Source organism: Neoarius graeffei, chromosome 27, assembly GCF_027579695.1.
Source record: "Neoarius graeffei isolate fNeoGra1 chromosome 27, fNeoGra1.pri, whole genome shotgun sequence".
NCBI classification, from domain to species: Eukaryota; Metazoa; Chordata; class Actinopteri; order Siluriformes; family Ariidae; genus Neoarius; species Neoarius graeffei.
Genome location: NC_083595.1, coordinates 29,090,439 through 29,104,759, shown reverse-complemented (window position 1 = coordinate 29,104,759; position 14,321 = coordinate 29,090,439). Strand labels below are relative to the sequence as shown.

The 14,321-nt window shown below is 42.3% G+C and overlaps 1 protein-coding gene across 1 annotated transcript in view; it reads right to left on the bottom strand.

The window, feature by feature from the left end:
• The window catches only part of cdh16 (cadherin 16, KSP-cadherin), a 157,577-nt gene that overhangs the window by 105,220 nt on the left and 38,036 nt on the right, over nt 1-14,321 (bottom strand). The window contains exons 7-8 of the mRNA XM_060911626.1: nt 6,436-6,561; nt 1,251-1,401 (exon numbers count right to left, since the gene is read on the bottom strand). Of these exons, the coding sequence (XP_060767609.1) occupies nt 1,251-1,401; nt 6,436-6,561 (277 nt within the window). The remainder of the gene's footprint in view (nt 1-1,250; nt 1,402-6,435; nt 6,562-14,321) is intronic.

The following is a 14,321-nucleotide window of genomic DNA, read 5'->3' as shown; positions in this document are numbered from 1 at the left end:
CATGGACAGATGTCGTGACATTTTCCTTTAGAATTTGCTGGTATAATTCAGAATTCATTCTTCCATCAATGATGGCAAGCCATCCTGGCCCAGATGCAGCAAAACAGGCCCAAACCATGATACTATCAACACCATGTTTCACAGATGGGATAAGGTTCTTATGCTAGAATGCAGTGTTTTCCTTTCTCTAAATATAACGCTTCTCATTTAAACCAAAAAGTTCTATTTTGGTCTCATCCGTCCACAAAAGATTTTTCCAACAGCCTTTTGGCTTGTCCACGTGCTCTTTAGCAAACTGCAGATGAGCAGCAATGTTCTTTTTGGAGAGCAGTGGCTTTCTCCTTGCAACCCTGCCATGCACACCATTGTTGTTCAGTGCTCTCCTGATGATGGACTCATGAACATTAACATTAGCCAATGTGAGAGAGGCCTTCAGTTGCTTAGAAGTTACCCTGGGGTCCTTTGTGACCTCGCCAACTATTACACGCCTTGCTCTTGGAGTGATCTTTGTTGGTCGACCACTCCTGGGGAGGGTAACAGTGGTCTTGAATTTCCTCCATTTGTACACAATCTGTCTGACTGTGGATTAGTGGAGTCCAAACTCTTTAGAGATGGTTTTGTAACCTTTTCCAGCCTGATGAGCATCAACAACACTTTTTCTGAGGTTCTCAGAAATTTCCTTTGTTCATGCCATGATACACTTCCACAAACATGTGTTATGAAGATCAGACTTTGATAGATCCCTGTTCTTTAAATAAAACAGGGTGCCCACTCACACCTGATTGTCATCCCATTGATTGAAAACACCTGACTCTAATTTCACCTTCAAATTAACTGCTAATCCTAGAGGTTCACATACTTTTACCATTTACAGATATGTAATATTGGATCATTTTCCTCAATAAATAAATGACCAAGTATAATATTTTGTCTCATTTGTTTAACTGGTTTCTCTTTATCTACTTTTAGGACTTGTGTGAAAATCTGATGATGTTTTAGGTCATATTTATGCAGAAATATAAAAAAATTCTAAAGGGTTCACAAACTTTCAAGCACCACTGTATATTCTATGATTTTATGGAATGATCACAAACTATCTAATTAATTACACAGTTAAAGTGTCTCATTACTCTAGAATCTACCCAGTGTGTTCTTGTAATCATACTGTCATGATTAACTGAGTGCGTGACTGTATGTGTGTGCAGATGTGTGTGTGTGTGTGTGTGTCAGAAAGAGAGAGAGAGAGAGACCTTTCTGTGTGAGTTCCTTGACAACCGTGTGGTACTGCATCTGTGGGAAGGTTGGTCTGTTGTCATTGGCGTCTCCCACCATGACCCTCAACTCTATGGGTTTTGCAATCCTTTTGCCATCTGGCCTCTCTGCTACTATGCTGATCAGAAACTGAGAGACAGGAAGAGAAAAAAAGAGACATATTTACATGGCAAACAATTTTTTCCAAGTGAGCCAGAATCCACTCCAAGCAGAGAGGTTAGCAGATGAGGGTGTCTTGCTCAAAGGCTGGTGGTTGTTTTTACAGAGCTGGCATTTGAACTCACAACCTTCTGGTCACAAGCACAGAATCTTAACCACTGAGCTGCTGCAAAATAATTTTAAACTGCATAGTTTAAGCTTGGACAGATTATTCCTGGAAAACTCTGCCCTTGATTTTCTTCTCTTGCCTCCATTAAGCTCACTGCACACCCATCCTGAACACAAAAATTCAGTGTGACAATTGATTTATAGACTAACATGTAGGCCTGTTCTCTGAGGCATGGAAGGCCACTGATCTGTTTTGAAAGAGAAACAATGGAAAAAAAACAGCCAGAGTTTCAGAGAACTAGAATACAGCACAGCCAGATTCACAGTGACCCATTCAAACAACCTTTCCAACACTGGTTTTGGTTTCAGAGAGTTATGAAAAGGAACTGAAAGGCATAAAAACTATATGAACCGGCAAGAACATTATAGAAACTAAACATACACTCTCAGAAAATAAAGTATTTTATTGTAGCTTTCGGGATACTATAGCTTTTCCCTGTGGCAGGGCCATCTAGGTATTTATTTTTACCCTTTGGGAACATATATTTACCTGTTTGGCCCTAAAAAGGTACACATAGTTACTTTAAGGTCCAATAATGAGCCCTGGGGGTACATTAGTGTAGAGTGTACCTTGCGGGACAGAAATGGACTCCTACTGTACCCCTTTTTTTGTCAGTGTAAGTATGGCCCACCAACCCAATGTCCTTACCAAAACTTAACCACAAATTAGCCTTTTTTTTGGCACAAATGAAAACCAGTTTGCAACTACTATGCACAACTATTACAGTAGTTACATATCATCATTGTCCATTGAAAAATGTCTCAAAAAGTCTAATTTTTTTTTCAGAAATACCTGTAGAATTACGGATTTATAATATCAAACTCCCTCCCATGTTAGGACCTGCTCTTCCCAGGCAGTCTCCCATCCTAATACTAACCAAGCCCTTAAGGCACACCAGGGGCCCTCAATCTCTTGCCTATTACATAGCGAGGGTTATAGTGGGGGGCTGGTCCTCTGGTAACCACAAGAGTTTGACTCCCTATTCACATCTGTATTGTGTTGTGCTTTGCCAGATGGTGCCATTTTTATGATGATCTTTGGTATAACCCGACCACAAGTAGAACTCATGATCTCCCAGTGAAGAGGCAAACATGCTAACCTCGAGGCCAGCTCATGGTTGGGTTTTTAATATAATTCACAGTAAATCCAAAATAATGGAAATTCAGCACAGGTCAGCTTAGAAATTCAAAGTATAATTATCTTTTCATCTCATCTCTCATCTCATTATCTCTAGCCGCTTTATCCTTATACAGGGTCGCAGGCAAGCTGGAGCCTATCCCAGCTGACTACGGGCGAAAGGCGGGGTACACCCTGGACAAGTCACCAGGTCATCACAGGGCTGACACATAGACACAGACAACCATTCACGGTCAATTTTAGAGTCACCAGTTAACCTAACCTGCATGTCTTTGGACTGTGGGGGAAACCGGAGCACCCGGAGGAAACCCACACGGACATGGGGAGAACATGCAAACTCCACACAGAAAGGCCCTCGCCGGCCCCGGGGCTCGAACCCAGGACCTTCTTGCTGTGAGGCAACAGTGCTAACCACTACACCACCGTGCCGCCTTATCTTTTCATTTACAGTAAAAAAGAAATATATGAAATGTGTGGAGTTCTGAAAAATTGAGTATTAATGTCTTTATCCCAGGAGGAGATAAAATTTTAGCCTGGACTGTACAAGATAATTTGAAAAGGTAAGGGGTAAGATCACTTTAATGTGTAATAGGATAACATTAAGTCTAAACAGGGCTGAAGTTGAGGGGGATTGTGAGGTAATGGCGTCTCACAGGTTAAAAATTTAATTCAGTCTAATTTATCACTTTTTCACATTTCTCATGTCAAAATTATGTAAATGAATGAACTGACTGTTTACTGAATGAACTGACTGTTTACTGAAAACTAATGGTTTTAAATTAAACCTCTCCCACTGGATCAGGTTTATCAGATGAACTAGAATAAGCCTACCCCTACTCACAAGACCTGATCTGACAATGGTGATGAAACATTTCATTGGTAATGCTGTGTTTAAAGGTGTAGCACAAGAGTTTCAACCTTCTGAAGCAATAGCAAGTACATTTCAATAGACGATACAGTGTCTTGCAAAAGTATTCATCCCCCTTGGTGTTTGTCCTGTTTTCATGCATTACAAGCTGGAATTAAAATGGATTTTTGGAGGGTTAGCACCATTTGATTTACACAACATGCCTACATCTGGAGTGTGCATAGGTATTCACCCCCTTTCGTATGAAACCCCTAAATAAGAGCTGGTCCAACCAATTCACTTCATAAGTCACAATCAGTTGACTAAGATCCACCTGCATGCACTCAAAGTGTCACATGAGCGGTCACATGATGTCTGTATAAATCAATCTGTTCTGGAAGGACCCTGATTCTGCAACACTACTAAGCAAGCAACATGAAAACCAAGGAGCCTCCAAACAGGTCAGATACGAAGTTGTGGAGAAGTATAGATCAGGGTTGGGTTATAAAAAATATCCCAAACTTTGAATATCCCACAGAGCACCATTAAATCCATTATAGCAAAATGGAAAGAATATGGCACCACTACAAACCTGACAAGAGAAGGCCACCCACCAAAATTCACTCACTGGGCAAGGAGGGTATTAATCAGAGATGCAACAAAGACACCAAAGATAGCACTGAAGGAGCTGCAAAGTGGAGATGGGAGTATCTGACCATAGGTACACTTTAATCCGTACACTCCACAGAGTGGGGCTTTATGAAAGAGTGGCCAGAAAAAAGCCATTGCTTAAGAAAACATGTTTGGGGTTTGCCCAACAGCATGTGGCAGACCCCCCCCCCCCCCCCCCCCCCCCAAACACATGGAAGAAGATTCTCTAGTCAGATGAGACTAAAATTGAACTTTTTGGCCATCATGGAAAACACCATGTGTGGCATAAACCCAACACTTCCCATCACCCTGAGAACACCATTCCTAAGTGAAGCATGGTGGTGGCAGCATTATACTGTGGGGATGTTTTGCATCTGCAGGGACAGGACAGCTGGTCAGGACTGAAGGAAAGATGGATGGCACTAAATACAGGGCAATTCTGGAGGAAAACCTGTTTGAGTCAGCCAGAGGTTTGAGACTGGAACGAAGGTTCACATTCCATCAGCACAATGACCCTAAACATACTGCTAAAGCTACACTGAAGTGGTTTAAAGGGAAACATTTAAATGTCTTGGAATGGCCTAGTCAAAGCCCAGACCTCAATCCAATTGAGAATCTGTGGCACAAGTTGAAGATTGCTGTTCACCATCACAACCCATCTAACTTGAAGGAGTTGGAGCAGTTTTGCCTTGAGGAATGGGCAAAAATCCCAGTGGTTAGATGTGCTAAGCTAATAGAGACATACCCCAAGAGACTTGCAGCTGTAATTGCAGCAAAAGGTGGCTCTACAAAGTATTGACTTTGGGGGTGAATACCTATGCACTCTCCAGATTTATGTGTTTTCATCTTCATTATTGTTTGTGTCACAATAAAAAGCAATTTGCACCTTTAAAGTGGTAAGCTTGTTGTGTAAATCAAATGGTGCTAACCCCCCTAAAATCCATTTTAATTCCAGCTTGTAATGCGACAAAACAGGACAAACACCAAGGGGATGAATACTTTTGCGAGACAGTGTATATAGACTTCTTTTAAAAAGAAAATTTGGTATGATAACCAGAGCTATGCAGCTCTCTAATGTATATCATAATGTCTGGAGTAAGTTTAAATATTTAATTAGTCAGTTTTACATCAATAGTCATCCATCCATTTTCTATACCACTTGCATTGAACCCAGCAGGCCTCTGCAAGCTGAATTCAAACTCAGCACCTTCAGGTTTGTGACGAAACTTGTTAACCACTACACCATAGAACATGCTCATCAACAGTCAAATTAATCAAATTAATGAAAAATACCAAAAACAGGGGCAAGTTTTCCATAAGTTTCTCTCATCATATGGTTTAATTCTCAAACCATCTGTGAACTGGGCATTCTAGTTTATTGTATTGTTCAAACCAATGATTTCTGAAGGCCTAGGTACATCTGCATGTGATTGCTTGGTTGATATTTGATCAGCTTGGCTGTTCTGAGTCAATAACTCATCTTGTGAGCTTTGAGTTGGTCACAGCATCTATAAAAGTGCATGCACAAATGCTCAATTTGATAATGCTTAGTTCAGTGCACTAAAAGTAATGCTCGAATGCACAGTGGTGTCATGAAACATTGTGGACATGGACAGCCGAAGTTGGATAGCAGTAATACAACTCAATAAAAATGACATGAGACAGTCAGTCAGTGAATAAACTGGTTATCTATGAGCATCACTACCATATAAATAGGTTTCTATGAAACTACATGTTTATGATGTAGATTTTTTTTTTTAAAGGAACTAACTATGTGGAAAGATGCAACTTTAGTCTAAGAATGCGAGATACAATCTTATAATGTTACAAAGTGTTATTTAAGGTGCAATTTCAGTGGATTTCTCTGAGGTTTATGATCCACATGTGTGCACTAGTGAAAAAGAGAAAAAAAAGGTTTAACACAAGGGCAGGATGATATGTGGGCTTGGGTTTTATGTACCTCTGACACAGATGGTATTAATTGAAACCCTTGTTAAAATGGAAGCATAATTGCTTTATGTTTTATGCCTCTCGTGTGCATTAAAAAAAAAAACAGAAATACATCCAGGGTTCGTCCCTCGATTCCTGCACAGGAACAGGAACCAATAAATAATGAGAGAACTATAAAATAAACTTACATAACTGAACACTTTTTTGTATTTTGTGATGCACTGTGTGTTTGTGTGCCTTTGTCCTTTACCTGATCTTGGGTTTCTCGGTCCAGAGGGGCATTCAGGTAAATGACTCCTTCTCTACTGATGGTGAAAAGCATCTCTGGAAACTCTCCCTCCAGGCTGTACTGTACCAAACTGCCACTCCATTTAACCTGAGGAGCATGGCACACATATGCACGCACGCGCACACACACACACACACACACACACACTTACTTACTTTACACTTTTGTTTAATCATCTGGCAGATGGTCTTTTCCAGAGAAACTGCCAAATACTTTCAATGAACAGAGTGCAGAGTAAATCTGAAAGGTATGAAAACCTAAAGGAAGCTTATCTCTGTCTGATGAAGTACAAGTGTAAACGAAGGAAAATACAAGACGTTGTTATTTAAAGCTGACAGTGGACGTGGGGCAAATGAGCCCTGCTTAACACATTTAGTGTGAGTTCTCAAGAAAATGAAATCCTAGTCCTAATTTAGATGACTAAAAGAAAGGAGGTTGAATATTTACCATTTAAGCTTTTAGATTAATAATGCTAAACTAAATGACGACTAAATAATAATAAAGACATCTAAATACTTTATTTACTTTTATTTCTGCACTTCAAAAAGAACTAAAAAAATACCACTCTTAAATTTCTTGATGTCACGGGGCAAAAAGAGAAATAATCATTGGTGTGTGAATAATTTTTGGAGGCACTGTAGATACACTGCACAATTAAAAAAAAAATTTATTAGACTGAGAGAAATGTTTTGGAAAGTGTAGTCTACAGAAAGCAATCTGACATTTAAAATGGTCTACACACTGTAGCTGGAAATTTGGACAACAACCAAAAGCCTGAAAGCACAAGACGACCGACCAATCAACCTGCAGGAGTTCATGTGTGTGTGTGTGTGTGTGTGTGTGTGTGTGTGTGTGTGAGTTAACAAGCAAGAAGTATCTGTTTGTTCCTGAAGTAAAAAAAAAAAGTACAAGCAAAGAAAATGAGGGCAGATTATGTGACATCACATGTACACAGTATTCCCCTCTCTCCAAATGTAGTCAATAAGCCAAGACATGTTTGGTGTCTCAAGTTTGCATGTTTTTGTCCTGGAGCTACAGTGCTAACGTAGAGAACATGTAAGGAATACTTATGTCTATCAGATTGTTGTTAGTAGTAGTATTGGGTGGCACGGTGGTGTAGTGGTTAGCGCTGTCACCTCACAGCAAGAAGGTCTGGGTTTGAGCCCCATGGCCGGCGAGGGCCTTTCTGTGTGGAGTTTGCATGTGTGGAGTGTCTGTGTGGGTTTCCTCCGGGTGCTCCGGTTTCCCCCAAAGACATGCAGGTTAGGTTAACTGGTGACTCTAAATTGACCGTAGGTGTGAATGGTTGTCTATGTCAGCCCTGTGATGACTTGTCCAGGGTGTACCCTGCCTTTTACCCGCAGTCAGCTGGGATAGGCTCCAGCTTGCCTGCGACCCTGTAGAACAGGATAAAGCAGCTAGAGATAATGAGATTATTATTATTATTATTATATGCTCACCTTATAAATGCTCATTATCCTAAATAGACTGGGTTTTGTGACTCTGTATGACATGCTGTTTTCTATAAAAATGAACAAAAGTGCAAAGATATTGATGTTACAGGTGATTTTTGAAATCAGGTGGATCTGGATTCACCTAGGTGATTCTAGATTTGCCTAGGTGAATTAAGAAGAACAAGAAGAAGAACAACTTTTATTCATCACACATACACTTGTGAAATTCCTCTCTGCATTTAACCCATCTGAAGCAATGAACACACACATGTGAGCAATGAGCACACACACATACCCAGAGCAGCAGGGCAGCCATGCTAACAGCACCTGGGGAGCAGTCTGGGGGTTAGGTGCCTCGCTCAAGGGCACTTCAGCCTAAGGCCACCCCATGTTAACTTAACCGTGTGTCTTTGGACTGTGGGAAAAACTGAAGCACACGGAGGAAACCCACACAGACATGGGGAGAACATGCAAACTCTGCACAGAAAGGCCCGTGTCAGCCACTGGGCTCGAACCCAGAACCTTCTTGCTGTGAGGGGACAGTGCTAACCACTACACCACCATGCTGCCCAATTAGGTCGATATTCTTAAAAGGTTGTTTTTTTTTGTTTTTTTTGGGGGGGACTCGTTAAAAAAAAGGGGGCTTGGAATTTTTAGGGGGTTCATAAAAGGATGAGAATACTTCAACAACTACTCTTTCTATACCTCTCTACCAATAATCACACTTACATATCTGTCTTTCTGTCTAAGATAACTTGCTTTTTATTCCCACTTTTTACTGTCCTTGCTAGGACTCAAGCTCAGGACCTTCTGCTTTGAAGTCCAACACTTTATCACCACACCACAGAGGATTCAGTTACATGAAAGAAATCAACCCTAACCCATTCATTATTTGTAGCCGCTTATCCAGTACAGGGTCACAGGCAAGCTGGAGCCTTTCCCAGCTGACTATAGGTGAGAGGCGAGGTACACCCTGGACAAGTTGCCAGATTATCGCAGGGCTAACACACAGAGACAAACAACCATTCGCACCTACGATCAATTTAGAGCCACCAATTAGCCTAACCTACATGTCTTTGGACTGTGGGGGAAACTGGCGCACTCGAAGGAAACCCACACAGACACGGGGAGAACATGCAAACTCCACACAGAAAGGCCCCTGTCAGCCACTGGGCTCGAGCCCAGAACCTTCTTGCTGTGAGGCGACAGTGCTAACCAGTACACCACCATGCCGTCCCTAATTCACCTGGGTAAATCTAGATTCACCTGATTTCAAAAATCACCTATAACATCCATCCATCCATCCACTATCTGTAGCTGCTTATCCTGTTCTACAGGGTCACAGGCAAGCTGGAGCCTATCCCAGCTGACTATGGGTGAGAGGCGAGGTACACCCTGGACAAGTCACCAGGTTATTGCAGGGCTAACACAGAGACAAACAACCATTCACACCTATGCTCAATTTAGAGCCACCAATTAACCTAACCTACATGTCTTTGGATTGTGGGGGAAACCGGAGCATCCGGAGGAAACCCACGCAGACACGGGGAGAACATGCAAACTCCACACAGAAAGGCCCCTGTCAGCTACTGGGCTCAAGCCCAGAACCTTCTTGCTGTGAGATGACAGTGCTAACCACTACACCACCATGCCACCCCTAACCCTAATTCACCTGGGTAAATCTAGATTCACCTGATTTCAAAAATCACCTGTAACATGAACAAAATTATTTTTTCTTTAGAATTACAAAAAAGGCACACCAGATGTCCTGCATTTAATCTGATTAATACATGCATGTTCTTGTGAAAACATATGCAACAAGCATTAGCATGCTCAGAAGAGCAAAATCCACAAGCAAAGCCGCAGCCACAAGGAACAGTGCTACAGAGATAATGTTTATATTTGAGTTAAAGTGAAAATTTAGCAGAGACCCAAAGCAGTGAGGAGGCAGAACTGAACTCTGTTACTGGAGAGTGTACCGAGGTCAGCAGTTGCCAAAACAAAGCTGCTGCTCTAACCACAGAGGGATTTTCCACTCCGCTGGGAAAAAAGAGTGACAGCCGATGATGGACGGGGTGTGAAAAAGCACCGAATTAGGAGAGGAGTTTGGAGCTGAGTGTGACTACCCCATGCACGTCCACCATGCTCCTGCACCTTCTCCATTTGTTATGGAGATGGCTTCCCAAGACTCTTGTCTCCTTCTGTCTGTGTACATGCCAGCCCGTTTCTCTTTACACACGTTTCTCTTGCACACATTTGCAGAGCTTTGCTACAGGGCAGCTGTGCTTGGAAGGGATTAACAAGCAGCCCTGTGTTCTAAAAATGGTGCTCCAAAACAAAAGTGATGTCATCTATTTAGTTTCCAGGCTTCGGTTGTCCATACAAATGATTAACTTGTCTCAGGGTTGAGGCTGATAATGCATGTCTTTGAAGTGCAAGCTGTATGAAGTGAGCAGTGATGCACTGATGGTGATAAACTTCTAAAGCAGGTCTTAATTTAGCTGCTCTTAATGGAGGAGGATCCAGCATTTGGATGTGACTCTTAGTAATTCGTTATCAGTGGATACAGCTTTGGAAGAAGGCTTTTGGAAAAGCTGTTTTGATGAGTAGTCTAGAGGAGCGATGTGACATAAATCTGGATAATGCAGATGGAAATGTGAATGACTGGGCAAAGAACAGGGGGCATCCATAAAAAAGCTGCAGGAGTACCAAAACAAGTGAGAAATGCTGTTTTGTTACCAATTGAATGTGAGTTAAGGGAAATATGTTCTTATACGACTATGCCAGTTTATAAGAATGTGAATACGAAATATAATTAAATTGTATAAACATGGGTTAACACAGGGCTTTTCAAAGTGTGGGGCGTGTCTCCCCTAAGGGGCGCCAGAGTTCTTCGGGGGGGCGCAACATGAGGAAAAATGAACCAGAATAAGTTACTATTGCGGACATTTAGCGAACTTCAGCTAGCCTTTGCCAGAGACAAAAATGGATCGATTTTTAGTACCTAAAGCTACAGTGAGTGAGAAGACAGAGTCTGGGCCAAGCAAAAAAAGAAGGAAGTATGACCACGATTATTTAAAGTTTGGATTTTCATGGACTGGATCTGAAGATGCTCCACTGCCACAGTGTGTTGTCTGCCAAGAGGTGCTAGCTAACGATGCTATGAGATGTTTAAAATGTGTAAAACAAGATGTTTGAAAAAAAGCACAGATGTTTAAAATGTGTAAAAGAAAAAAATAAAAATGTGTACAACCATTTTTTGTTTAAATACGAATGGAACATTAAGTATAGCAACAACAAAAATTGTAAGGGGGGGCGCTGTTGTTTATTTGCTCTCTGGGGGGGGGAGGGGGGGGGGCTGACTCTCCCACACTTTGAAAACCCCTGGGTTAACATATTATACAATCAAGTAAAGATTACTGTATTTGCCTGATTTATACCACTTTGCTGAGTGGAAGGTAGATATTTCACAAAATTTGAAATGATGACCATCTGCCAGGGTGCATGCTGCTGCAGCAGCTCATGTATGTAGAAGATGGGAGATAGCGCTTTCCTCTGAATGTGTTTTTCCTGCCCTGTGACATAGCATGAACAGCATTTCGAAAAGATGTGGTTGGTTGGCTGGCTGGCTGGCTTCAGGCGGCATGGTTCTGGGCTCGATCCCAGTGGCTGATGGGGGCCTTTCTGTGTGGAGTTTGCATGTCCTCCCCGTGTCTGCATGGGTTTCCTCCGAGTGCTCCGTTTTCCCCCACAGTCCAAAGACATGAAGGTTAGGCTAATTGCTGACTCTAAATTGACCGTAGGTGTGAATATGAGTGTGAATGGTTGTTTGTCTCTATGTGTCAGCCCTGTGATGATCTGGCAACTTGTCCAGGGTGTACCCTGCCTCTTGCCCATAGTCAGCTGGGATAGGCTCCAGCTTGCCTGTGACCCTGCACAGGATAAGCGGTTACAGATAATGGATGGATGGTTGGCTTCACATACATTCTCAGAGGATGCATGTGTTTGCCGTCACCCTCCCTGGTTGGTGCCTGTCATATGATAGGGGACAGCTGGCTGGTAGGTGCGAACTGGCAGGTGACCAAATTGGGGAGAAAATGGGGATAATTAAATATTTTTAAAACAACACTAAATCATTCTTGTGAGTATATGCGATTTAAAGATCTCTGCTGGACTCTTCAACTCTATTCTTATGCATGTAGAGCATTTACAGTGAAATATAAAGAGAGAGAGAGAGGGAATGACTGTTGGCCTATTTTCATGAAAATAAATGCATTAGTCTTTCAGCACCAGTTGTAACAGTTGTGACTCCTACCACCCACATATACATCTCAACGCCAAAAAAGTGGGCAGAATGAGGCCTTCCAACTACACATAAAAAACCCTTCAGTGCTATGACTCTTCATGCACACGCATGTATTACAGTAGAGAGTGCACACAGAACAAGCACCAACCTTGAGATTTCAGGAGTGCAAACATTTTCTAAACCCACCTTAAAATCATTCCATTATGGTGCCTTTATTCAACAGAAACAACACACACACACACACACACACACACAAACTTCCTCTCTCTCTCCTTTCCTCTCTGCTTCCATTGTCCCTATCTCACATGGACATGCACGCATGCTCTCTCTCATATGCGTACATTCAAGGACATACACAGACATGCTCCATCCTCACATGCACAGACATCCACACTCACTCACTCCCTTTCGACCTTTACCTTGATATTTTTGTACTTATTAAAGCTACTACACTGTGTACAACCAAAGCAGCTGACCTTGCTATTCAGGCAGTGTTTGTCACAATATTTCACAAATATGTAGTAGCTTGTATAAGCCTAAAGCACAGCACAGTATGACTGGTCCTTCATTGGTCCAGTTAAGGGAAGGAAACAGAGGAAGTGTGTGTGTGTGTGTGTGTGTGTGTGTGTGTGTGTGTGTGTGTGTGTGTGTGTGTGTGTGTGTGTTGTTTCTCTTTAATAAAGGCACCATAATGGAATGATTTTAGAGTAGGTTTAGAAAATGTTTGCACTTCTGAACTCCAGTCTGTAAACTAGACATGAAGACTGTGGGCATCAACACTGACTCCTGGAAAGACCTTGCAGCAGACTGCTCTTAGAGGAGAAGTGCCGTACAGCAGCACACCAAGTCTGGAGAGGTCAGTCTCCGCAGTGCAGCTGAAGCCAAATGAACCTGCAGGAAGGAACGCTGCACTTCTGCCAGAGGTGACTCCACATATAAGTGTGACGTCTGCAGTCGTGACTGCACTCCAGGATCAGTCTTTTCAGTCACCTACGAAGATGCTCTAACACAGTGACTGAGAGACAATAAACCCAAAATTGACATCGACTGACGGAGGTCGTATGGATATATAGACACATGGTCCAGTTACTATGGCTCCATGTCTGTACACAAATGTGTGAGTTCAAGCCTAGGGTTGCTGGTGAAAAACTGCTGGGTTGTTAAACATGGCCCTTGACTATCAGCTGCTCACTGTGCTTGGATTGCTTTGGATAAAATGGCAAATTTAAATGAATGCATCTACAACCGATAACTAGTAGATGTAGCTTCAGTGGTTTGTTAATATTCTCAAAAACAGTGCATAAACAGATTCTACAAATAAGCTATATCTGGAAAAAGATCACGCTGAATTTAGAATGTGATCATATTTCATATCAAAGGAACCAAGACAGGGTGTCATGGTGGTGTAGTGGTTAGCCCTGTCGCCTCACAGCAAGAAGGTTCTGGGTTTGAGCCCAGCAGCCGACGGGGGCCTTTCTGTGTGGAATTTGCATGCGCTCCCTGTGCCTGTGTGGGTTTCCTCCGGGTACTCTGGTTTCCCCTGAAGACATGCAGGTTAGGCTAATTGGTGGCTCCAAATTAACTGTAGGTGTGAATGGTTGTTTGTCTCTATGTGTCAGCCCTGTGGCGACTTGTCCAGTGTGTACCCTGCCTCTTGCCCATAGTCAGCTGGGATAGGCTCCAGCTTGCCTGTGACCCTGAAGGGGACAAGTGGTTACAGATAATGGATGGATGGATGGAACCAAGGAAGGGGAAGAAAAGAGGGTGAGCAGTATGGAGTGGGGGGCTATAAATATACAAACCAACTATTTCTTTGAACACTATCTCATTTCCCTGACAATAACTCCTACTGGCCATGTTAAACAAGACCTCTAGCTGAGCTTTGTGTCATTCTTTCCTCTACTGTGAGATTTGCAAAGTGCTGCTTACTTTTTCCAGCCAATTAAAATTTAATGGAAACAAAAGACAAGATCCATAGTGCTGAGGACACACTGTCTCCTTTCTTTCTCTCTCATTGGTTCAATTATCCTGTGTTACTTTTAGTCTCATGCCATCTTTGTACCATGACAGACATCAGACCACGACTA